We start from the raw sequence: 26,874 nt of genomic DNA, 5'->3' as shown, positions 1-26,874 counted from the left end.
CAAAACTGGGACTTTAATTTTTAGCACTGATTTTCTAGCATTTTCTAAAGGTTGTCATGGTAACATTGTGATTTTTTTTTAACAAACATGGCATCTACTTTTCTAGAAGAGGAAGAACTCCCAGAATGATTTTTATCTACAGTTGTGTAGAAACAAGCACATGAGGCCTTGAAGAAGACACATTCCTAACTGTTGAGGTGTGATGCACATCATCATTGTTAGCAAGCCAGGAACTCAGCTTCTGCACTGAGCACTTGTAATTTACCAGCAGAAAAATCTCAGGTAGCTTACAGTGACCATCGTGGGTTAACATCCTGGCCAGAACACTTAGCGTTTAGTAGACCCGGGACATCAATGTTTCTAGTTTTGAACTTTCTTCTCAGAAAATGGTGACAGAGGGTTTAGGTCCTTCCTAGGGTATTGTGCAAAGAAGAGCAATGATAAAAGTGCCTTTGTCAGTCAGGACAGTGTAAATACTGAAGAAGTCAAAGGAATCATTAAAAAAACATCTTACTTATTGTGCTTCAAGCTCTGCTGGAAATATTTCACATATATTGGTACATATAATTTCTCCAACATCACATAAGAAAGTACCACAATCACTTCCATTTAGAAAGTAAGGGAACTCAGGCTTTACTTATGAATAGCAAAACCAGTGTCTAAACCATTCAGAACAGACCCAGGCATTGAGATCATCATTCTTTCTTCCACAAATGTTAACAAAAAGCTTAGTTAAAGATCATTTATCCAACCTTTCTTGGCCATAATTCTACCTAGTGGTCCCAATTGTAGAATCAGAGACTGTCTCAGCTTTAAATTAGAGCACAGAAGGCACTTTCTTTTAGAATGTATGTTAATCAATTTTATAAAACCAAATGGTATTACTAATGCCACACTCTTTACTTAAAGTCAAATGACCTCTGTAGGTGAACCTGTTCTCCTAATGGTGCAGCAGTAGGAAAGACTTGGTTGCATTTCAAGCATTGATTTTTTTTTCATGTGTGCATATGAATAAAAATTTTAGGATACTTTCAAAAAACTGTCATTTTAAAAAATGACAATTCCATTTCATTCTTTTCTTATTACCCTTACATTCACAAGTTTTCATCAAAATCTTATGTCTTACATCTTGGTATAGCAAGTTTACTTATTTATTTTCCAATTCCCTTTTCTAATAGAATGTGAAATCCATGGAATGAAACTTTGATCTCAGTTTTGAAATTAGTTGATAAAATATTTAAGGAGACATTCAACACATGTTTTTGTAGAATGACTAAATTATGCTGTCATGGATATAAGGAAAAGTTTCATTTTCTTGGACAAATACAGTTTACTCTGTCTCATACTTACACATTACGTTAACATGGAAGAGAATATAAGTTTGTGGATCAAATGTTGTGATTACATAGTAGAATTAGATTTCTTGCCCTTCCAGTTTTTGAGAACCTTGAAACTACTAAGGCTCAGATCTCTATTCTTTAGTAGGGATAGGGGTAAATGAGATGGCATGCAAAAGTTCAGGAGCACCATGCCTGGCTCAAAGTAAGAACCCAGCAATGTTACCTACCATAAAGGCTAACACATGCCAGTGCAATTGGGCAGAGAGTTCTGCAAATGATACTCAAAAGACAAGTAGTGTAGGGCAAACTAGTGAAGGAAGACTGTAAGCTGGAATGTTTCAAAGTAGGTCTTAAACTGGGATGAAGAGTTGTGACGAGAGTTTTAAGAAAAAAAATGGAAGTCTCTCCAGAAGGCTCCATGCTCTAGGGGAGAGCCTACAGTGTTGTCTCACCTTTAGAATTTGAATCAGCTACTAAAGGAACAGTTCTCTGTTTCAATAGTTCTTAGACAGCAATAAATGTTGAAAGCAAACACACTAAGGCAGAATAGATTCACATCTTTATGATGAGTGTAAACAAGTCAAATACATCCATGATTGGCTAGCTAGTACACAAGAAAATCACTACTTGTTCGTGGGCTCTTATGCTACGGTCACTATTATGCGACCATATACCAGGATGTTTTACTTCTCAGTGCTGACATTTAGTTTCTGTTTAAGGAATGTTCATTGTGAACATTATGCTTGCTGGTTATTATTCTTCAAGGCACTTTTATAACAAATTATGGATGTTTCTGAATAAATAAATTCCCCATTGTTCCCAAATATCTTGATTCTGTTCTCTTAACTTAAAAGAGCATATTCTCAGTGATCATTAAGATTTATTTGAGGTAAGTTAATGCTATTGTAGTCCATGTGTTTCTTTATGTGCTGAAACCTATAAAGAAAATGTTTCCTTCTAGTACTTGATAATAATTAATTAATATATTGTTTTAAAATCGTGAGTGATTTTTAAACTTATGTATAAAAACAAATATTTGTCAATTTAAAAATACAATTATGATAGGGACAATAAGCCTAGAGCAATTCAATATTATCCAAAATATTATTCTGAAAAAAAGTGTATGCAGACAAGGAGCAATATATATTGATACTCATCAGTTTAAAAGCCCTGGTGGATACTCCCTCTGTTCCTTCTGGTTAGTCTGACCAAGAGTTTATCTATCTTGTTGATTTTCTCAAAGAACCAGCTCCTGGTTTTGTTGATCTTTGGGTAGTTTTTTTTTGTTTCTACTTGGTTGACTTCAGCCCTGAGTTTGATTATTTCCTGCTGTTTACTCTTCTTTGGTGTATTTGTTTCTTTTATTTTATAGAGGTTTAAGACTGCTAGTATATGCTCTCTCCAGTTTCTTTTTGGAAGCACTCAGAGCTATGTGTTTTCCTCTTACCACTGCTTTCATTGTGTCCCATAAATTGTGTGAAGGTATGTTGTGCCTTCATTTTCATTAAATTCTAAAAAGTCGTTAATTTCTTTCTTTATGTTTTCCTTGACCAAATTGTCCTTGACTAGAGCATTGTTCAACTTCCATGTATTTGTGGTATTTCTGATGTTTTTGTTGTTATTGAAGACTAGCCTTCGTCCATGGTGATCTTATAGGATGAATGGGATTATTTCAATCACCTTGTATCTATTAAGGCCTGTTTCATGACCAATTATACAGTCAGTTTTAGAGAAGGTACAATGAGGTGCTGAGAAGAAGGTATACTAGTTTGTTTTGGAATGAAATGTTCTATAGATACCTATTAAATCCATTTGGTTCAAAAACTTCTGTTAATTTCACTGTGTTTGTTTAGTTTCTGTTTCCATGATCTGTCCATTGATGAGAGTGGGATATTGAAGTCTCTCACAACTATTGCGTGAAGTGCAATATATTCTTTGAGCTTTAGTAAAGTTTCTTTTGTGAATGTGGGTACCCGTAAAAAGAGAGACATAACAACAAAAACTGAAGAAATTTAAAAAAATCACTAGATTCTACTACAAAAGCCTATACTAAATAAAACTGGAAAATCTGGATGAAATGGACAATTTTCTAGACAGATATTAGGCACCACCAAAGTTAAATCAGAATCTGATAAACCATCTAAACAGTCTCACAACCTCTAAAGAAATAGAAGCAGTCATTAAGTCTTCCAACAAAACAAACAAACAAAAAAAAAACCAAAACAAAACAAAAAACCTCAGGACCAGATGGGTTTTGTGCTGATTTCTATCAGACCTTCAATACCTAACACCAATACTCTCCAAACTATTCCACAAAATAGAAACAGAAGGAACTCTACTCAATTCTTTCTATGAAGTCACATTTTCACTTATACATAAACCACAAAAAGACCCAACAAACAAATAGAATTCAGACCAATTCCCATTATGAGTATCGATGCCAATATAGTCAATAAGATTCTCACAAACCAAATCCAAGTCAAAAGGATCATTCACCACGATCAAATAGGCTTCATCCTGGAATATAGGGATGGTTCAATAGGAAGAAATTAATCAACGTAATCCACTGTATAAACAAACTCATAGAAGAAAAACCACATTATCATCTCATTAGATGATGAAAAAGCATTTGACAAAATTCTGCACCCCTTCATTATAAAATCTTAGAAAAATCAGGAACTCAAGACCCATATCTAAACATAGTAAAAGCAACATATAGCAAACCAGTAGCCAACTCAAACTAAATGGAGAGAAACTTGAACAATCCCACTAAAATTGGGTACTAGACAAGGCTGCTCACTCTCTCCCTCTCTATTCAATATAGTACTTGAAGTCCTAGCCAGAGCAATTAGACAACAAAAAGAGGCCAAAGGGATACAAATTGGAAAAGATGTAAAACTAATACTATTTGCAGATGATGTGATAGTACACTTAATTGACCCCCAAAATTCCACTATAGAACTCCTATAGCTGATAAACAATTTCAACAAAGTGACTGGATATAAAATTAACTCAAACAAATCAGTAGCCTTCTTCTACTCAAAGGATAAACAGGCTGAGAAGGAAATTAGGGAAATGGCACGTTTTACAATAGTCACAAACAATAAAATACCTTGGTGTGACTCTAACCAAGCAAGTGAAAGATTTGCATGACAAGTCTCTGAAATAAGAAATTGATGATCTCAGAAGATGGAAAGATCTTCCTTGCTCACGGATTGGCAGGATTTATATAGTAAAAAGGGCTATCTTGCTGAAAGCAATCTACAGATTCAATGCAAACTCCAACTCAATTCTTCATAGAGTTAGAAAGTGCAATTTGCAAAGTCATTGGGAATAACAAAAACCCCAGGATAGCAAAAAATATTCTCAATAATAAACAAACTTCTGGGGGAATCACCATTCCTAACCTCATTCTGTATTACAGATCAATAGTGATAACAACTGCATAGTGATGGTACAGAGGCAGGCCAGTAGATCAGTGAAATAGAGTTCAAGACACAGAAATGTACTCACACACCTTGGCTCACTTGATCTTTGACAAAGGAGCTAAAACCATCCAATGGAAAAGAGATAGCATTTTCAACAAATGGTGCTGGTTCAACTGGAGATCAGCATGTAAAAGAATGCAAACTGACCCATTCTTATCTCCTTGTACAAAGCTTAAGTCCAAGTGGATCAAGGACCTCCACATAAAATCAGATACACTAAAACTAATAGAAAAAAAAGTGGGTAAGAACCTCTTACAGATGGGCACTGGGGAAAATTTCCCTGAACAGAACACCAATCTCTTATGCTTTAAGATCAAAAATCTACAAATGGGACCTTATAAAATTGCAAAGCTTCTGTAAGGCAAAGAACACTGTCATTAGCACAAAATGGCAGCCAACAGATTGGGAAAAGGTCTTTACCAATCCTTTATCCAATAGAGGGTTAATTTGTAACATACACAAAGAACTCAAGAAGTTAGACTCCAGCAAATCAAATAACCCTATTTAAAAATGGGCTACAGAGCTAAACAAAGAATTCTCATCTGAGAAATATCAAATGGCCAAGAAGCACCTAAAGAAATGTTCGACATCCTCAGTCAGGGAAATGCAAATCAAAACAACCCTGAGATTCTACCTCACACCAGTCAGAATGGCTAATATCTAAAACTCAGGTGGCAGCAGATGCTGGCACAGATGTGGAGAAAGAGGAACACTCCTCCATTGTTGGTGGGATTGCAAGCTGGTACAACTATTCTGGAAATCAGTCTGGAGGTTCCTCAGAAAACTGGACATAGTATTACCTGAGAACCCAGCTATACCATTCCTGGGCATATACCCAAAAGATGTTCCAACAAGTCTTAGATAAATGGAATGAGCTAGAGAATATCATCCTGAGTGAGGTAACCCAATCACAAAAGAATGCATATGGCACGTACTCACTGATTAGTGGATATTAGCCCCAAAGCTTGGAATACCCAAGATACAATTCACAAACCACATGATGCTCAAGAAGAAAGAAGACAAAAATGTGGATGCTTCAGACCTTAGAAGGGGGAACAAAAATACTCACAGAAGGAAATCTAGAGACAAAATATGGAGCAGAGACTGGAGGAAAGGCTATCAGGAGATTGCCCCACATCGGAGATCCATTGCCCAAAGAGATACCAAACCGAGACAATATTGTGGATGACAAGAAGTGCATCCTAACAAGAGCCTGATATAGCTGTCTCCTGAGAGGCTCTGCCATAGCCTGACAAATACAGAGGTGGATGCTTGCAGCCAACCATTTAACTGAGAACAGAGTCTTCAATGGAGGAGTTAGAGAAAGGACTGAAGGAGCTGAAGGGCTTTGCAACCGCATAAGAAGAAAAGCAGTATCAACCAATCAGACACCCCACAGCTACCACAGACTAAACCACCATCCCAAGAGTACACAGTGATGGACCTGTGTATGGCTCCGGCTGCATTTGTAATAGAGAATGGCCTTGTTGCGCATTCATGGGAAGAGCGGCCCTTGGTCCTGTCAATGTTCGATGTACCAATGTAGGGAAATGTCAAGGGTGGGTAGGTGGGTGAGGGACCATCCTTATAGAAGCAGTGGGAGGAAGGATGGGATAGCAAGTTTCTTGAGAAGAAACCAGGAAACGGGATAACATTTAAAATGTAAATTAAAAAACCCAATAAAAGAAAAAAATGTAAAAAATATACAAACGAATGAATGAATGAAAGCCCTGGTGGACCAGAGCAGTTTTCATCCCTTCCAAATTTGGGTCTTCCCTGGATTTTGAGTTTTGGAAACAAAATCAGGAGCATTTCCCACAGGAATAAACAGGTTGAGGTGCTGAAGTATGTGAGTTGTACACTGATAGAGAACTATTTCTGGCTCATTTCTCTAGTGTGCTCAGTGCTTGCTGTGAGGTAAACACACAGAATATGCTTGTCTGTGAACAAGGAGTGAAGTGCTCTTGAAGGGAACTCGCTTTATTAAGAGCATTTATGTATCATGGCGCTGCACACCTTTGAGTTGAAGTCAGCAACAAAGTCAAGAACTCTGGGCTTTTATTCCAAGTCTAATTTATTCTAAGTGGCTTTCTGGAATTCTTCAGAGGCAAGGAGAATGATCCAAGACTTCTGTTCAAGACAGAACCAGCTCAACACCAGACATCACCTGGAGAAAGGATGTCTTTTCTAAAGACCTGGGGTGGGGAAGTATATTTTTTTTTGTGAGCTTGCTTGCTTGCTTTCTTTCTTTCTTTCTTTCTTTCTTTCTTTCTTTCTTTCTTTCTTTCTTCCTTTCTTCCTTTCTTTCTTTCTTTCTTTTCTTTCTTTCTTTTTTTTTATTTTGAGAGGGATTTGGCCTTTATTGACTTGGAATTAGTGCTTCAGGGGAACTTTTTAGCAAATAAAGAGAGCTCGGCCCTGTGGTAATGCATCTGATCTGATTCAATATGACCCTCTCCCTTAAGATCGTTGAATCGGTGAAGTGGGTAGCTTGTCACATGTGAAACTGTACTAACTGTGGTGTTTTCCTCCTGCAGGAGAGAGAAATAGCCTGAAGGATAGTACCAGCTTAGCATGTGGGGAACAAACCGGTTTATCCAAATATGGTTGAGTGGGAGTAGTTCAGGATAGACCTATGGAAAAGTAATCATTTGCAAGTCACTTATAAATTCAGATGGTCTTCGTGGTAATTTGTGGTCTTACTAGCTCAGTTTTTAAAAGCATGAATGGGATTTAACTGTGTTGTCATGTTATTCATTATCACCAAAATACTGGGATTGCAGGTGGCAACCACCACATTAGCTTGCCCAGTGCTGCTGATTAAACTCATGGTTTTCCTGCCCTCTGGGCAGGCTCTCTACTAGCTGAGCTGCTCCCAACCCCCCTTAAGGATAATTAAGATTGCACACAGCTCTGACAGTACTGTCTATGAAGACTGCCTGGCAGGGAACTTGGGCATTCAGTTTTCCCTCCCCTGTTTTCTGCAATGGACAGATGTGTCATGTTCTAACATCTACAGATAATTCCTTTTATTCTATTGGCTCGTTCAAGATTGAAAAGGCTTGGATTCGTCTGTCTTCAGAGATAGAGCGAGATAAAAACAACAAAGATGTCTGCTTGCCTCACTTCTCCATGTCACCACTATTCCTTCATCAAACATGCTTGTCCATGGCTTTCCTTTCAAGCTCTTTCTCTGTTCTTCCCCAGCGGCATCCTTCGTTTGCTTTAGTTCTTTATGGAGTCTGCACTCACAACATTTGGGTGTTTCTCAGTACTTATCTTTACAGTTTCTGATGATGACTGCTGAAACTGTCTCCTCCTGCTTTTCTCCTTACACTCAGTACTTCCTTCTCTCTTCATGCTTTCCCCATCCCCAGAATTCTGGCTACTTTAAGGTTTCTTTTCAATACCCCAGCATTCCCACTGTGATCAAACCTGTTCTGGGGCCATCATTCCACTGTACATGCTGCCTGCTCAGAAATCTGTATTTATAGGATAACTGTGTCTTCTGACCCTAAATATGAGGCCCAAATCTGTATTCTTGACTGTGCCTCTGTAGACTCTAAATACATAATATGCAAGGCAGGTTCACCCCATTGATGTCAGTTGTCTTTCATTTACTTTCTATTTACTAAAGCACACTCTCAAACAAGGATAGTGCAAATTAACGGTTATTCTTTCTATGTTCCAAACACTATGACTAGTGATTACATGGGGTTTTGTACTAATTTTAATTACTTTTGAACAAGGTATTACCATTATCATCTCTTGAACAGATGTGCAAACTGAGGCTCAAGATTGTAAGCTATGTAGATCATATAACATTAAATAGGATCTGGCACACTGATATAATATTCAAGAATTCATGCTTTATAGCTGTCATACCACTTTATCTCGCAATAGTCATCATTTTCTTTCATTTTCTACCGATCTATTCACACTCAATTTATTAGTTCTATTCCAAGTGGACTAATGCCTTTCCATTCACACTGTCATTTATTTTATTTGGACACCCTCCTGCATTGTGCCTCACATGGCTGTAGATATCTCTTAAATAATGTCTTTGACCCTGGATCTCAATTGTTTTCCTATGTTGAAGAAAGAATGATACTCATAGATCTTAGCACAGCAGTTTTTGCCTTGAAATGTGTGAGTAATCTTTCCTAGCCTTTGAATCTTATTCAGCACCCTCAATAGACTGGATAAAGACTTTTCCCAGTTCCTTTATCCCTCGTGGCTCTTAAGGAGCCACTGGCGGTTCCCTGGTAGGGTCTTCCAGACTTCTCATTGTTACTTGTATAGTTTCTTATGCTGAAACCATCATCTTTTCATCCTATCCACAAATGTCTATTAACTCACACAGTTAGGCTTAGAAGTACTAGTTTCCATATAGCTCCTAGGTCACACACTTCTTCCCAGCCACTGTAATACAATGCTTACAATCGTAATTCTTACTGTTTTGTGGAGTTAGTTATTATGGCGTTATGAATAAGAATAGTCTCCATGGATTCATATATTTGAATGCTTAGTCATCGGGGAACCACTGCTTAGAGGAATTAGGAGGTGTGGACTTGTTAGTGGAAGTGCGTCACTAGAGGTGGGCTTTGAGGTTTCAAAAGGCCAAGCCAGTCCCAGTGTGCCACTCTTCCTTCTGCTTGGTCATCCAGTTATAGAACACTCAGCTTTTCCTCCAGCACCATATCTTACTATATGCTGCCATACTGCCTACTATGATGAAAATGGACTAAATCTGTGAAACCATAAGCAAGTCCCAATTAAGTGCTGTCTTTTATAAAAGCTGCCTTGGTTTTGGTGTTTCTTCATTGCAACACTGACCAAGATAGCTATTACTTTGCTTCCTTTCTTTTGATTAGTTTGCAAACTTCCTGTGAGGAGAAAATTTCTTTATTCAGATTTACAAAATGATGCCTAGCACAGTTCTTAGTATAGTAGGGATTATTTTATTAAATTATAGGTGGAAAAAGTCTGAATCTGTTCAGGATTTGTATATCCACTTTTATTTCCCATAACAATGTGCTGGGAGACATTGTAAGAGCATAACCCAAACATGTTTAATCCAGAGTAGGACCTTCACATTCTAGAACAGTTGGTTAATATAAAAGAATTCATTTGATTGCTCTTAACAGTGAGAGCTGTCTAACTGATTCTTAAAGAAATTCCTGGAGATTTGTTCTGGTACTTTATGATCTCTAGTAAATATTTCTCTTATCATATGACTGTTACTCTGAGCCCATTTTCATCATTCTTAACAAAATATAAAATGTATCAGGGCATTCTTTTTTTAACCCTGTCTCATTCAAATATTTGCAAAGTAGAAGCACTCTGAACTGAAAGCTATCAGAGGAAGTAGAATGATGTCATCAGCCCTTCACCGTCTGTCATTTTAGGATGTTCAGCATTTCATGGGCACTCAGCATTGCTTCACTTTAGTGTGCATAGTCTCACAATGACACCACATATCTTGCTGGGTCACTTCCTTTCTAAGCTAACCAAGCCAGCATAAATGCATAGTCACAAATCTCCATAAAACTCAAGCAATAATTGCTGCAAATGGAAAGACAGGGGATACTTTGATATTCTGAGCTACTACATGGTTATGCCAAGAGTAGTCCATGTAGGGTGTAGAGCCAAAGGCTGCATGCAACACTTTATTTACTAAAATGCTATACATTTTTGTTCCAACTATATATGGCTATCATTCTTTTACATTATTCATTCAATTTTCATGTCTTCTCCCTTTGAATTTATTTCAGTTCTTCCCATATACTACCACCCAACTCTACAGTATTGTACTTGGTTCAACCACCAGCCCATGGCTTTTGCTTTAGATAAATCTAATAACTCTTTTAACTATGTCCTTTTAATGCTTTCCTAGAATGTTACTTTTACTAGACTTTCCCTTCAAACTGGGAATATCTGCTAAAACTCTCTTTAACCTTCGGAAAGCTGTTGAGAGGGGAAAACAGCCATTTTTATCTTTAGCAAAGACTCTCACACATTTTTGCTCCCTATGTGCAGCATTAAGTGTTCATTTGTCCTTCCCTCTTTAAGGTCACTTCTTATCACACATTCCTCCATTATTCCAGTGTTTTTCAATTCCACACTCTTGATACTGATGACTCACTATCTAATATTTTCAAACCCTACAAATTACGTGGAGTCTGAAAGGAAACTGTTCTGATTGTATTTTTAATGTCTTTTCATTGATATTTCTTTTGATAGTTTTACTATTTTCAATCTCCTGAAAAAAAATCTGTGGAGTCATATTTGATTCTTCTATTTCCTCAATCCTTCATGAGGAGGGTTAACCACCACTTATTATAGTCACAGGCATCAAGAGGCATCATGAACACAAAGATTGACGGAATAATGTCTATTGCTGCGAAGTGTATGGCATGGCAGAAGAGTCAGGTATTGAATAAAATTATCAGTAATATGGAGCATTATACCAATGAAACAAAGAGAGTGGAGAACCCCAAGTTCTACCCAGGAAGATCAGGAAACCCTGAAATGAATAATGACCTACAAGGTGAAGGATTGAGAATAACAGACCCAATAAGAGGCTATAGAATGCTTAGGAGTAAGGAATGACATTACTGGCTTCAAGATGTGGTAGAATACATGATTGGGAATGAATTTGGGAGAGTAATGAGCAAAAAAATCATGTAAGTCTCAAGATACCATGACGGTAACTTGGGATTTCAATTTATCACAAATGAAAACATCAGATGATTTAAATCTGAAGAGTTATGGTATCATTTGCATTTTAAATTATTCAAGCAATACTCTGAGTTGAATTGGAAGAAGATATTAAGAGGCAAGGGAGATTGCGTTGTGAGCCTCTGCAAGTTTAATGAAACTAGACACATCACCTTTGGTGCATAGAGAAAACCATCACAGAGGATTGAGGCAACTTCAATAGAAAGGAGATTTTGGAAGTTGGTGCATTCCAAAGCAAAGTATGATTTCTGGAGAAGAGGCAGTTTTGAAAATGGCAATATATACAAAACAACAACAACAACAACAACAACAACAACAAGAACGAACTAATTACATTCCTATCATTAAAGGCCTATTTAGAATGGAGCTCCACCAGTGTGGTGACTAGAATTTGCAAAATAGGACTTCTCTAGCATTGCTCTGTGCATTATGTTTGGTTTTCTGGGGCCACTGTTCCAGCTCAATCTCAATGTCCCCTTAGTTTATTTCCAATGTTTCCATAAAATGAACATTTGGCCTATATGTCAGCATTCCTCAGACAAAACATCCTTCATACTAGGCTCTCCTCTATCCTTCTACTCATAACATGGTTCCACATAATTTTTATCATCTTTCTGAAATTACATTTCTGTTTTCATTCTCTTAAGTCATTTTTTCTTAAGCATCAATATGACTTTCATACTTTCAGCTCCAATAAATTTATTAAACTTCCACAAAATTAATCATGGCCCTTTTATTTTGGAGCATAAGTATTGTTCTCAAACCCTGGCTTTATTACTAGAGAGGTGATCTGAAGCAGGTGACAAAGCTACTATTTCCTAGTTAGTCCTGACTTGTTAAGATTATTGTGCAGATTTCCTGAGTTAATATATTTGTTCAAAGAACTGGAATAGTATAAAACACACAATAAGAATTCAATGAATGTTTCTGTTCTGTTGTTTTAGCTTCTCAGAGGTGTAGCCAGTGTGCTTCTCTCTGAGCACATAACAGGGGCTCAGGAATGGCTTGCTGATTTAGTATTCTTCATATTCTGTTATATATGTTGATTATCTATAGTACAGAAATATCATTCTATAGTTTTAATATTTTGTGAATGAGTAAATAAGTGATATTTTTAAATTAAATGCACTAGATTCCACAGGCTAGTAAACAAAGAATCCAACACCTAGAATGGGTTTTATGCTTTTGAATTGTTGGGAAATGAGATCTTATAGACCCACAAACAATACAGCCAATGCTCTTGTTTACTCTTCAGAATATGACAGTAAAGTCATGTGGGAAAGACACTACAGATTTGAATAGAATGGAGAAATCAAGTTGGTACTGACTTGCAAGATTTTAAAATTTTGTCTTATTTTATATAATTTTCCTTCATGAATGTCTATGAACACACAACATGAGTGATTGGTGTACATAAAGGCCAGAAGAAAAACTCAGATACCTTGTAACTAGAGTAATAGATAGTTTTGAGCTACCATGTGGATGCTGTGAATAGGATGGGGTGCTCTGGTAGAACAGTTATTTTAATTGCTAATGCAACTCTTCAGCCCCTGACCTGGAAATTTAATTCCTACTGGATAGCTTTCATACTACTAGAAAGTTTTATGCATACTACTAGAGGATACAGGTAATCAGGAATCTTACCTAACTGTGAACCCTGGGACCTTCAATAATTACTGGCCTGGAGAGACATGCCCAATGTTCCAATAGCAATGGGAATAACCAACCACTTTTTGATGGATTTAAAACCCACTCCACAAGACGAAACCAATTCCTTGTATTTTATCAGCACCAAGAACCTGTTGCTTGATAGATAATAGGTTCTATGATGGAGTCTACTACAATTATTCTAAATAAAATATTATGTTAAATTAACTCATAATGACTTATTTTCATACCCATATATTAGTGTAGTTCCAAATTCTGATTAGAGTAACTCCTTTCTGCAGCAGATGATAATTAACACAGAGAACAACTGACCAAGGTGCAAAGAAAAATGGTGACCAACCCTCAATAGTGCATCCATCTCACTCCTACTCCTTCCAAGGCTCAAGGACTAGTGTAGAAGAGGGGACAGAAAGATTGTGAGAGCCAGAAGTGGTAAATGGCTATGAGAAGCTGCTTTCTGGGCACACCAGGAAGTAGTATATATGAACTCACAATGCTTCCGACAGTGTAAGCTTAAGGCAGACAAAATCCCAGCACGGCAGTGGGCATGGACTCTCACTCCTAGTTCAAAACTGAAAACTGCTTGGAGAAGAAGAGTCAATTTTCTTTAGGAATATGGATTGGGGTAGGTTGACTATCCAGTTGAGTACACATCCAAGAGCATATGGGCTGCACAAATTGAACCTGATAGAATTTAAAGAAGAAAGACACAAAGACACAAAATTGGGTAGATAGGGAAAGAAATGGATCTGAAAGGAGTTGGGAATGGGGTGAATATGATTGTAATATATTGTATGAAATTCTTTAAAAAGTAATGAAAACACATAATTTGGATATAGTGTTAATTTTTGAGTATTTATGATATACTACTTTTGGCATTACTACAGAGAAACCTAATGTATGACTCTTGTTAATGTCCTATCCTGTGCATGGATAGACTGAAGTGTCAAGAAGTTCAATAAACTTAGCTGACTATATGCATTGGTATGTTAAGGAGCTTATAAAGTTGGCCACATGAATCTGATACCCAGAAGTACATTGTGAAAAGAGTGAACCATGTCATGTAATGACTACCACCTACCCATCACATGTGTTCGCACACACACACGCACAGACACACACACACAGACACACACACACACAGACACACACACACAGAGGTGGGGGAGGGAGGGGGAGGGAGGGAGGGAGGGAGAGAGAGAGAGAGAGAGAGAGAGAGAGAGAGAGAGAGAGAGAGAATGAGATTTCAGTTTTATTTGGCAGATATAACTGTCTTGAAGGCATAAACTCACCCTTCCTAGCTGTTTCTGAACTTTGACTGGCTATTCAACTCAGCTGTTCTGGTCCCCTATCCTCTCCAAGCTGACTAATTCAAACTGGCTTCTCTCAGCTTCTGACTGAATAATTGCTCTGTTTGGCCTCAAACTAACTCTGGCAATCTATTCTAATCTTCTGTTTCCTTCTCATTGTCTGGCTTGTTCTCTCTTCAGCTGCAACCTGTATCTGTAAAACCATTCTAGTAAAACTGACTCTTCTCTCTCTGTCTCTCTCTCTGTCTCTCTCTCTGTCTCTCTCTCTTTCTCTCTGCACTTCTTTCTTAAGTCACCTATTTCTCTCCTTTTTTCTCTTAAGAGTTGGGTGTATCCTATTATTCATTCTGTTAAATCATTCTCTGATTCATCATTCTTTTCTGCCCCTCAATTAGGCATCACTTTTTAACTTCCTTCTACAAACTAATTTTACCTTCATTGTTTGCAATTAAAGATGTGTACTTAGAGAGTTTCTGTTTTCTATCCAGAGGCATTAAAGATATGTACTAAAGGTGTGTTTGTATTTTAGCTAGAGGAATTAAAGGTGTGTCATTCCAGTGGGATCACAGAGACCGAGACGGTCTTTAGATGTGATCCCTTCTCAGAGCAGCTGTATTATAATTCCTCTACACACACACACACACACACACACACACACACACACACACACACACAGAGAGAGAGAGAGAGAGAGAATTAATATAAAATTAAAGTTCAATAAATTAACACAAAAAGTTATATAGATAGTGACCTGAGACTTTCCCTGTGCTTTTCTGACTATAGAGAGCATGTTTTCCGACTTTCTCTTATGTTTCTAGTGCACGGGATCCTTTGATTTACCTGCAGTTTAAGCTGAGACTCTGAATGCAACATCATGGAAACATACCAAAATGAAAAAATAGAGAAGGCTTACAAGGAAAGCGAGGGAATTACTTAAGTAAAAATCACAAAGTTGATACTGTGTGTGTGTGTGTGTGTGTGTGTGTGTGTGTGTGTTGTGTGTTGTGTGTGTGTGAATTGTAGATAAATCTGTGGAGAAGAAATACATGTAAATAAAAAATGTTCTTTATCTTCATTCTGTGCTATATTTAATAATGTCACTACATTCCAGCTAAGACTTTGTCTTCCTTAGCTGCCAAATTTTGTTTTTAAACTGCTAGTTTTGCTTTCATATATTTCTCACCTGCAGTCCTTTCTTCCCATCTCAATCATTGTTTCTTACCTCAAGTCTTACAATCATCTTGCTGGATTGAAAAATCCTCATTTCTGGCTCCTTGATTCCTGCTGACTAGGTCATATAATTTTAAGAACCAAGTTGCAAAAGTCAAGGCCCATTTTCTACTGTTATTAGGAAAGGCTATAGTACAGTGGTTCTTCAGTGCTTTATGACCAAGTTTAGATGCCTTCGGATGAAACAAAATACTTGCCAGGGTCTTATCCTGGGCCCCTTGGCTACACAGATGACCTTTGCTTCCCTGAAAGCCTTTGCTTTCTCTATTGACTTGAGACATGGGTTTATTCTTTAAGAATAGGAGCAGGTCTTACTGCATCCGAGGATTGCTCTCCAACCTTAAGTGCCATAATCACTCCCTTATTGTTGCTTCTTCTGTGTACTATAAACCTTAATGTCCTCTCTCCCCCTGTTATTAGTGTCAATCTTTTACATCTTATAGTAAGTTCTATACAACAATGACTGTTATTGCTTCTCTGAAATAGTGCCTGGCCTGAAATTGGTTCTCAACAAATGATTATTGAATTAAGGAAACAACAGGTAAGGAAAGCCATAAACCATGATGAGGTTTTCAAGGACAGACAAAAGAGAAATCTATCTATCTATCTATCTATCTATCTATCTATCTATCTATCTATCTATCTATCATCTAGCTATCTAGCTATCTATCTAGATATCTATGCTGTGCACAAAGTACTTTAGGAAAATTACTCACTGGGGGACAGTCCTATTCACCTGGATCTATTGCTGTCTTTGTACTGAGGGTCATATGGTTTATCCTCCCTGGGTTGCCATTGCTTTAATTCTTTGCACCTTCTGTTCAAAGTCACTCCTTCATTTTGGAGAGGATTTTTAAAGCCCGTGGGATAGGCAACTGGATTTTGTATTACAAAGTGAATTGTCTGAGTCTTTGGTGTTTCTGAGTTGGCTTTGTGAGCATTATAGGGAAAAAAAAAGTCTTCCTAAAAAGGTCTTATCTGCTAACTTAATTATTATTCAGTGATTAGTTTCACTTGTGTTATTTTGGAATTTAAAAAGGATTTAATAGAAGAGATGCAAAATTTACTTATAATTAGGAAGGATTGGGCACACATAGGTAGAATTTTCTCATGGGGCAAAATAGAGTGTTGGGCATAACTGAGACCTGAAGCAGTCATGCATCAAGTTTTTACACTCTTACTTATACTGCATGTGAAAAGTGTGGTATTTAAGGTATAGCCATACAAACAGAAATATGTGGGAAAAGAAAGGGGAAGGACTTTACCTTTACATTTATTGACTTTCATAGTGAAGTTGCAATAAGCAAGGTCAACAATGTTATGATGGTTATGATGTGGAGAGGGGAAGAGAGACAGACAATCTGCTCTTGCAAAACCTGTATTCCCAGGCTACCATATACCACTGCGTCCTTACATTGGGAGGCTACCATAGCCCACATTCAGTTCTGAACATAGTAGAGGGTGAAAGTTCTTACTATTAAGGATATCTGAAAGTATAAAAGACAGACAAGATAATGATTCTGAGAGGCCAAAATTACTAAATCAAAAATATCTGCAAAATACCATAGCAGCATAGGAAAAACCACTTTTCCATGTACTGCTAGCCAGGGAATCAGCTGTGTAACTGAGAATTTCAGGAAAGGCTGTAAGGGGTGCATGAGAGATTGATTGGAGATTTGAAAGACAATTGGGAAACTGCCAGAGGAAGGATGTTCTGGCTGAGAAGAGAGCCTACTCAGAGGATTGAAAATAATTCAATTCTGCTGGAGCATAAAGTGTAAGTTGAGAGAGCCATGGGGGGTGAAGCTGAACGTATGGGAAGGTGCCAGGATTTTATTTGTTATGCCAGGTAGTTTAAATGTTAAGCTTAAGGGAACCCTAAAAACTATGTTTGATAATGTAGCTCTGCATGAGGGAGATCATTTAGTGAGTAATGTGCAGACAGTTAGCTGGAGTAGATAGAGCAGGAGTTGGAGGGATAGTGAGGTGTGTATTGAACCAGAACAGTGAGAGGCAGTGCATCTGCACAGTGCTAGTGTTGTGGGGGGAAGGGGTAAACCCTGAGAGCTACCACTAGAACCACTAGGTCTTTATTACTGCTTGGGTTTAGGTTAGGGGATAGCAGGAGTACAATGTGTTTAAACAGACTCCTGGGTTTCTATTTTGGAAGCATAAAACAGGGAAGAGAGAGATAGAGGTTTGTAAAGAGGAGAATGAGATTAATTAGACCTATTGATCTGACGTAAATCTGTGATGTTCAAAATGTAATCATCAATATGAACCAGAAAATGGCTTCTCTGAAGCTTTATACTAAAGACCTGTACTGGCTGGTTTTGTGTGTCAACTTGACACAAGCTGAAGTTATCACAGAAAGGAGCTTCAGTTGAGGAAAGGCCTCCATGAGACCCAGCTGTAAGGCATTTTCTCAACTAGTGATCAAGGGAGGAGGACCCATTGTGAGTGGTGTAGTCCCTGGACTGGTATTCCTGGGTTCTATAAGAGAGCAAGCTGAGTAAGCCAGGGGAAGCAAGCCAGTAACTAACATCCCTCCATGGCCTCTGCATCAGCTCCTGCTTCCTGACCTGCTGAAGTTCCAGTCCTGACTTCCTTTGGTGATGAACAGCAATGTGGAAGTAAGCTGAATAAACCCTTTCCTCCCCAACTTGCTTCTTGGTCATGATGTTTGTACAGAAATAGAAACCCTGACTAAGACAAGATGTATAAGTTGTGGGTTTAAGCATGGAAATAGAAGAAAGCTTTTGGAAAGATTCAGTGATGTCGTAGAGAGAATTGACTAAACAAAATAGTTCTTAAGAATAGCTTGTCTTAAGATCTGCAGTGGTAAAGGCATTCTTCTTTTGTAGAATACACATATGTTTGATGATGAAATCTTGGTTCAAAGCTGCAAGCTTAAAATTACAAACAGGCTGTACTCATCTAGAATGAAGGGTACAAAGCATACAGCTGCAGAGGTTATCATTTTGTACATTTATGGGAAATATCCTTGAAACAGTATATGAATCAGGAAATGGAAGCTATTCTTTCTTCTTTCTTTCTTTCTTTCTTTCTTTCTTTCTTTCTTTCTTCCTTCCTTCCTTCCTTCCTTTCTTTCTTTCTTTCCTTCCTTCCTTCCTTCCTTCCTTCCTTCCTTCCTTCCTTCCTTCCTTCCTTCCTTTCTCTCTCTCTCCCTTTCGCTCTCTCTCTCTCTCTCTCTTTCTTTCTTTGTTTCTTTCTTTCTTTTAGACAGGGTTTCTCTATGTAGCCTTTGCGGTCCTAAAACTCACTCTGTAGACCAGGGTGGCATTGGATTTTTGTGTCACACTTAGCTACATATGTGTTGTGACAAACTATTTTGTTTTTCTAGCTTAGAGATTTTTTTATATTATAAACATAGTTGAATTCACATGATTGGAAGAGATAAAACTATCAAAGGTGAAAGGTATGCCTGTAGAAACAGCCCAAGTACACTTGGGAAAACTTTAATGAGGGATTGGTGCTGAAAAGCTCACTTTACTTTGCCTTGTAAGGCCAATCATTGGCTGAGTTCCTGGCTGGGAGAGAAAATTACAAATTATATCGAGATAAATATATTGAGTTATTTCATTGGATCTTGAAGCAAAGGGAGGTAGGGTTGTTCTCTAAAATGTGCATACAGCTGCCAGCTGCATGAGTCATGAAACCTAAAAACCTTTGAGTTCCCAACTCCTACATCCAGGCCATTCCACTATTATGCATCTGCCTCTGTCCTTTGTTTCAGGTTTTTGGGGGGTTTTTGTTTATGTATTTAAATGGAGTCTTGATATGTAGGCTGCTGATCTATTCCATTGGCCTGCCTTAAACTTGTCTTCCTGCCTCGCCTTTCTAGTGTATATATTACAGTGTTGTACCACCATACTGCAGTTGCTTTGTGCTTTGTTCAAGATTGCTTCTTTCTTTAAAATACACACACACACACACACACACACACACACATACACACACACACACACACTCACACATACAATATTTTGAGATTTTAATTATATAGTTTCCCCTCTTTCATCCCTCTGACTTCTCTCACATGTCCTTACCTCACTCTCTTTCAAATTTATCACCTCCTTTTCTTTAATTGTTGTTACATGTGTAGTCATGTGTATGTGTGTTTATATGTATGTATGTATCTATGTATATAATATTTAAAAATATATATAGCAGGAAGCCTGCCTCAGTAGATACACATATATCTATATCTATATAGATAGAGATATCGGTATAGATATGTATAAAACTTGCCTTAGTCTGTACGATGTTACTTAGACATTTTCAGACCTGTCATTTGGTATTAGATAATCAATTTGTCTATTCCTCCTCACAGAAGACCATTTTCCTGCTTTCAGCATTGCCTGTAGTTCTTTGTCTAAAGCTGAGGCCTTGCGAACCTTCCAGCTTCCAGGTTAGTTTGACAATACCTACTGATGCCTTCCTTGTTGTTTCTTTAAAGAGAATACATTGGGCTACCAAGAGGGCTCAGTTGGTAAAAAAGTTTGCTGCACAAATATGAAAACCTGAGTTCAGATCTGCTGCATCCATGTGTGGTGTTGCTTGTGTCAGTTACCCCAGCACTATAAGTGCAAAGACAGGGCATCCCTAGATGTTCACTGACCAAAATGGGTGAGCTATCTTAGGGAGCGAGCCTGTCTAAAGAACAAGATAAGGAGCAACTGAAGAAGACGCGCTTTGTCTGTCTTTGGCTTCCACGCACACAAGCATGCATATCTTTTTACATCACTGCCCCACACATACACACATATATACACAGAGGTACACACAAAAGTATGTACATATTTATATACCACTGCATACACATATGTATTTATACACCACAGCACTCACACACACACACACACACACAAGCATGTGTATATTTATATGCCACCACACATGTACATATTTATGCACCATTATATACACACACATACAAACACACACACACACACACACACACACACACACACACACACACTTCTATCACAGATAGGAGTGGTTAACATTAGAGCGAGACTGGAGGAAGGCAGAAAGAGAAAAGACCATGCACATTAGAACGTTTACTTCCATGAAAAAAAAAAACCCTAAAGTCTAGGGCTGCTTCAGAGCAGAACAGAAGGGTGCAGGAAGGTTTAATTCCTGAAAAGCAGCTGACAGGTGGGGACAGAGCAAACGCAAATTCTGTCTGGTGCAACTCACTCGATTTCAGCAAGAACTCTACAAGTGAATTGTTTTTTTTTTTTAACCATCTTAATGATGAGAAAACTGGGGCTTAGAAAAACTGATTAAGTTGTGATTATTTGTACTATTTGTGCTCTCTTTAAAAAATTTACTTTAAATATTTTGGGAGTAAAAGTGAGAAGCAAGCATAAATAGTATGGTGGCTATAATAATTTAAACTGATCCAGTTAAAGTAGAAGAAAAGAAATATAAGAAAATGGAAGTGATGGTCTTTGGCAGAGAGTACTGTTTTCTTATTCTTAACCCCCAAGCATCCACAACACAGTTACTTCATAACTTGCTAATCACTGCCACCATCATCAGTGTCGTCCCCAAACAGCATATGTTACTTTAGAGAGGGAGGCTGGCTCTGTGTCTTGGGCTTTCTAGAGTTTTCTAGTAAAGCAGAGATGTCCTAAGCACTTTCTAGAAGGAACAGCTGATACTTTCAAGACTGTATTAATAAAAAACTATAATAAACATAAATAAAATCTCTGGAAGCTTCTATTAGGACTAGGTGGCCCTATCCGCCACTCCCTATACTGTAAAACAGGAGGAACTGCTAAGTGGTGGGACTGAAAACAAAACCAGAAACCTGGTCTGTAAGATACCTTGCATATCCCTGCATTCCATGGAAAGTAAATATTTGAAATAAGTTTGTTTATTGATAGAATAGAATTTTACGAAAAGGGTAAGAATTTTACCAAAAAGGGTTTCTGTGCTTCCAAACATTTTAGATTCAATAAATTATGCAGAAATGCACAGCCAGTTATAGAGATAATTTGTGACAGAGATGGCTATCACAGTGCTGAACACAGGGCCAAATGCACTGAGGGAGCTTGTGGCTCTGTGTAGGCAGAGCTGAAATGTAACAAATGCCACCATTTAAACCCTGTCTTCTCACAGTCGAATCTCCCACTGTAAAACAAAAGACAGATTCATTCAGGCAATCTTTACATACCTTCTAGCTACAGAGTGGAGGAAGGCTGAAGTTACTTGATCTCCACTCAGGGGTTTCCAAAAATACAATCAAATCTTTGAATAATCGAAAAAAAAAAAAAGGTTTGGATCTAGACTTTTTATACTGGAGATACAAGTAAAAAATGAACAAGCAGAGAAAGCATCACCTTTGTCTTTCACAGAAAAAAAATCTTTTATTTTCGTTAAAAAAGAAATGTAACCTTCTAAACTATGTTGATTTGGTTTTTAGTAACTTGGCTAGAAGGACCTGGCCCCAATAAGTATTTATTGAAATACTTGTCTAAAAGAAAAAGATCAGAGAGAAATATTAAAATCAGCATCCTTGGGTTACAGGACATGGAAAGTTTAACCTTATGAAGAATCAAGAAATATTTTTAGGAAAAAACAAAAGGTCCAGAGCATAGGTCACTGACTTTGGAACAAACAGACCTCATTCACAGCTGTGATCCCATTCCCTGGGGCTGCCACTGTCAATCCAAATGTAAGCCTGCTACTCTATTGAATGGTCTAGATGTGAGGTTGCTATCATAGTGATGGTCCAGATGTGAACCTGCTACCATATTGAATGGTCTAGATGTGATCATGACACCATGTTGATGGTCCAGACGGGAGCCTGATACCATATTGAATGGTACATTTTTTCATCTCTATGTCTTACGTGTTATTCACATTGCTTTAAATTTTCCCTGTAGATCAGTGGTCCCCAACCTTTGGTTCACAACCCTTTTGAGAGTCAAAAGAACCTTTCACAGGGGTGGCTTAATACTGTTGGAAGACACAAATATTTAAATTATGATTTAAAACAGTAGCAAAATTACAGTTATGAAGAAGCAATAAAAATAATTTTATGGTTGAGGTTACCAAAACATGAGGAAATGTATTAAAGGATCACAGCATCAGAAAGAGTGAGAACCACTGCTATAGAGAATCTTATTTTTGCTTGGAACATCATCAACAATTCTCAGGGTAACCTTCTGCCCCCCCCCCCCACTCCACCTCTCACCCTTTCAGTTTTCCTCACCCTGAGCTGCCAGTTTTTCATGTCTAAACAGTACATTGCTCTCCTGTTCAGCATTCCCACCCTTTGAAAAGATTGTAAACGTGTAACATAATTAGCAATCTAAAGCACATTATTAATGCTGATCGGTGCTAATGACTGTAATTGAAAGAAAGGACATTAGGTCAGACAAATAAGCTTTTGAAAAAAATTATAACCAGAATGTAAATGTGAGTATAAGGAACACATTTTCCAACTGACCTACCTTGCTGCTAATATTAACTAATGTTTGGTCCCTAATTAAGATGTGCATATTATATATTGTCATATTGTAGTTCTTAACATTTGTCTTGACAAGTGGCCAATGTATCTCTCACCATTTCCATGAATCAAGCTTTGGTTAATGGCCAGCTACACCTTGTATTAGCATAGACACCATAGCTCTGCTGTCTATGTTCAGAAGCAGACTTCATAGTAGTTAGTCAAGAGCTCCATTCTGTCTTCGTAATATATGTCATGTGAACTAAGTGTCACATGTCATTTAAAATGCTGCGTGCATTCTCTTTAACTACAGCTCTCTTCATTGCAAGCATCTTCAGTTTTATAAGTTTGCTCTGCCATGTGCATGTATGCACATGTCACAATTTATCCAGTCACAATTCATAACATACTAGGTAACATAGAGTTTAAGAACTTATAAGCACAAACATGCTTCTAAAAGTACACTCAGTTTTCTATATGCAAAAATAGAATTAACTGCAAAAAACACCAATTGATTTAAAAGAAACTATACAGTTGATTCCATGATTTCTTTTTTCATTATGAGAATACATATTTACTTCATATTCATCACAAATAGAGAAAGAGCTAATGATAAGCTCATAAATATCTCAGGACAGTTGTGCAGACACAAACAGATGAGTATATGCTATAGTGCCTTCTAATTTTGCATTATCTTATAAATGAGATGCTCTCGTCACTAAGAAAAGCATCATTCCACTGCAGCCACACACACATTAGGCTATATGGAAGCATAAAAGAGTTCTAGTTATCCTAGAAATCCTACATTAAAAATTGTTTATAGCTGATTCAATTTGATGTTGGCCAGTCTTTTGAATGCACTCCTCCCCTCCTGAGGAGAATATATTCCCAGATCCTGTGTACTAAGATTGCTTGGAAAGATATAGAAAAGGATTAGTGAATCATTTCTCATCAAGACCAGCCAAAGAAGGCCGATTACCTGTCATTTGTGAGAGCCAGTTGTGAGTAACCATACAATGTAAGAAAAGTCCCCTTACTTTGACTCACTAATCTATTGTCAAAGTCTCTTGGTAAATGGGCAGTACAGTTCCTGAAAGGAAATTCTTTGTCATGCAACAGAAATTCTCCCCACAGAGGCCAGAAGTATTCTAACTGTCCTGATAACATTTCTAAGAGAGGAACAAGTGTTATAAATCAAGGTTTCTGGGGTTCAGTCTACAGTCCCCCATATTTTAATATGAAACTGCTTCCTGCTAAAGTGCTATCAAATCCCTCCATTTATTTTTAGGTCTTCCGTTGATCCAGAGGTGCGTTTAATATGCAAAGCAGAAGCTTATGCCGTGAGACATCTGCATGATTGTATTTTGCTTCTGCCATCAGCTAAGTAGGACAAAGTTGATCCCATCTCACAGAAAACTCTATTTCATATTTCCTGTCTTGACTTGAAAGTTCAGCTTTGCTTACCTGCTTCCTGGAAGAAACGGTGCTGTTGAAACATCTGTTGGTGGTGTTTAAATTCATATTCTTGTTCTGATGGGTTGAGTCATTTTTCCACGTCTTAGAGTTTTCTTTAGGGTCTGAAGGAATGGGGTTTAAGAAGAGGATTCTAGCTATAAACCCGTAAAGCACAGTGGCCAGGATCATTGGCATGACATAAAAGACGCCAAAGTCCATTAGGTAAATAGGTGAGTAGTAGTTGCGGGAGATCTTGTAGCCACAGGATATCACAATAGCATCTTTGTAGGTGCTGATATTGAGATCCAGAAGGAAGAACCACAGCATACAGTAAATGGATGTAAAGGCCCAGACAAAGATTATGATTTTTTTGGCTCTGGAAAATGTGCACAGAAACTGGGCTTTGATGGGGTGGCAGATTGCTATGTACCTCTCAATGGTAAAGGCTGTTATTGAGCATGAAGATGCGTTAATTCCTAAGTACTGGAGATACGTGATGCAGAGGCAGCCAACATAGCCATAGACCCAGGAACCATAGATGCTGTCGGTGATGTTGGGGAGGCCTGCAGCCACCAGGACCATGAGATCCGCCACAGCCAGACTCACCAGGTAGCAGTTTGTAGGGGTTCTCATGTGCTTCGTTCTCATGACCACCAGGACTACCATGATGTTGCCCACAATGCCCAGTCCACAGATAACCACCACAAGTAAGATGGTGACCACCTGGTACTCGAGGGCCACGGCTACTTGCGGCGGGAGCTCGGTTTGGTTCAGTTCACTGACGGTTTCATTCTCCATCTTCAGTGGCTTGAAGCTTCTCTGACACAGAGACTTTCTAAAACATCTTTCCAGCCTCCACCTTTTGTGCTGTTTGCTTGTTTCTGCAGTAGTTCCTTCCCCTGTGAAAAGTCACACACATGTTCACTCGCAATCCTTCCATTTCCAATCAAATCACACTCACAGGCAACTCATTTCCTCTCTGTACACCTCGGAGATTCTACACTACTGGGGTGCCAAAGCACATCTGAAAACTCCTTTTTTATTTTTATTTATTTATTTATGTATTTATTTATCTATTTATTTTTGGCAATTCTAGGCAAAATGAAGTATTGTTTTGACCACATCACATTAAAAGGGACGATTTAACAACTCTTCACAGAGAAAATGTCTTAAGAAAAGAGAAGCAGAAAAATGTCCTGTTTTGAAACTGGGTCTGGTTGGAAAAACAAAAATAAAACAATTCCAAACTACCAAACCCCAAACATGTGCCAGCTGCAAATACAAAGAAATCTCTCAGATGCTCCGGAAAAGTACAGTGAAAAAGAAAATATCAGAGGAAAAAGCCGAAGCGTACCATGGTCAAACCTGGTAGGAATTTAGGTACTGCTTCCAGGTTTAGGAATGAAGTATCATTGGTATAAAATAACAAGGTTTTGCACCTAACTTCTCCATGCCCTAAGTCCCCAACCTTAATAGAAGACAGATTCTTCTCTTACCTCTTCACTCTGTCACGCTGCCTGCTTCTCTGGGTAGATGACGTGCTAATAGGTCCAAGTTTCCAATCATGCAGAAGAAATCTTGTCCAGTCCCTCTGGCAGGAAGATCACTGAGCAGAGGCTCAGGCTTCAGAGCGGCAGTTTCTCTAAACCCTCACATCCCGTCTCAACTCATGACAGACCACACAGCCGCAGTAACAGAAGCAGCAGGAGCAGCACAGAGGCTGTCAAACCATAGATCCTCCCTTAATGAGAGTGCGCTCTCTCTCTCTCTCTCTCTCTCTCTCTCTCTCTCTCTCTCTCTCTCTCACACACACACACACACACAAGTGCTACAAGTGCTAGTCAATCCTGACTGATTCAGAATCTTCTGTGGAAGAATTTACTTTTAAACATGTGGCTGACATAGCTCTCAGTGTGGGAAGCTGATCACAGATAAAAGGATCTAGAGGCAGCTGAGCTGAGCGTGCAGGTAAAGAAGCTCTAAGTTTCACGGGAACTCTTGTGCCTGAGCTGTTCTGAAATATGTTTTTACTTATTGGTTGATGGGATTTTAGGAGGTAGCAAAATCTTCTGGCCAAAAGGAGATGTGATAGCATCTACTTTGAAACTTTTCTCTTTGTTGTGGAAAACCCTTGTACTGTTTCTCCACTAAAGTAGTAA

General features: G+C 38.1%; 1 protein-coding gene across 2 annotated transcripts in view; it reads right to left on the bottom strand.

Annotated features, from left to right (window-relative positions):
• The window catches only part of Trhr (thyrotropin releasing hormone receptor), a 44,814-nt gene extending 18,186 nt beyond the window's left edge, over positions 1–26,628 (bottom strand). Inside the window, exons 1-2 of one of the 2 annotated variants that reach the window (XM_063263031.1) lie at positions 26,212–26,628; positions 24,725–25,614 (exon numbers count right to left, since the gene is read on the bottom strand). In XM_063263031.1, the coding sequence (XP_063119101.1) occupies positions 24,725–25,513 (789 nt within the window). In that variant the 5' untranslated portion in view covers positions 25,514–25,614; positions 26,212–26,628. 2 annotated transcript variants of the gene reach the window in all.
• Between the last annotated feature and the right edge of the window lie 246 nt (positions 26,629–26,874).

Source organism: Rattus norvegicus, chromosome 7 (assembly GCF_036323735.1).
Source record: "Rattus norvegicus strain BN/NHsdMcwi chromosome 7, GRCr8, whole genome shotgun sequence".
In the NCBI taxonomy this organism is placed as follows: Eukaryota; Metazoa; Chordata; class Mammalia; order Rodentia; family Muridae; genus Rattus; species Rattus norvegicus.
Note: the sequence above shows the minus strand (reverse complement) of the source record. Positions and strands in the feature narration are given on the sequence as shown.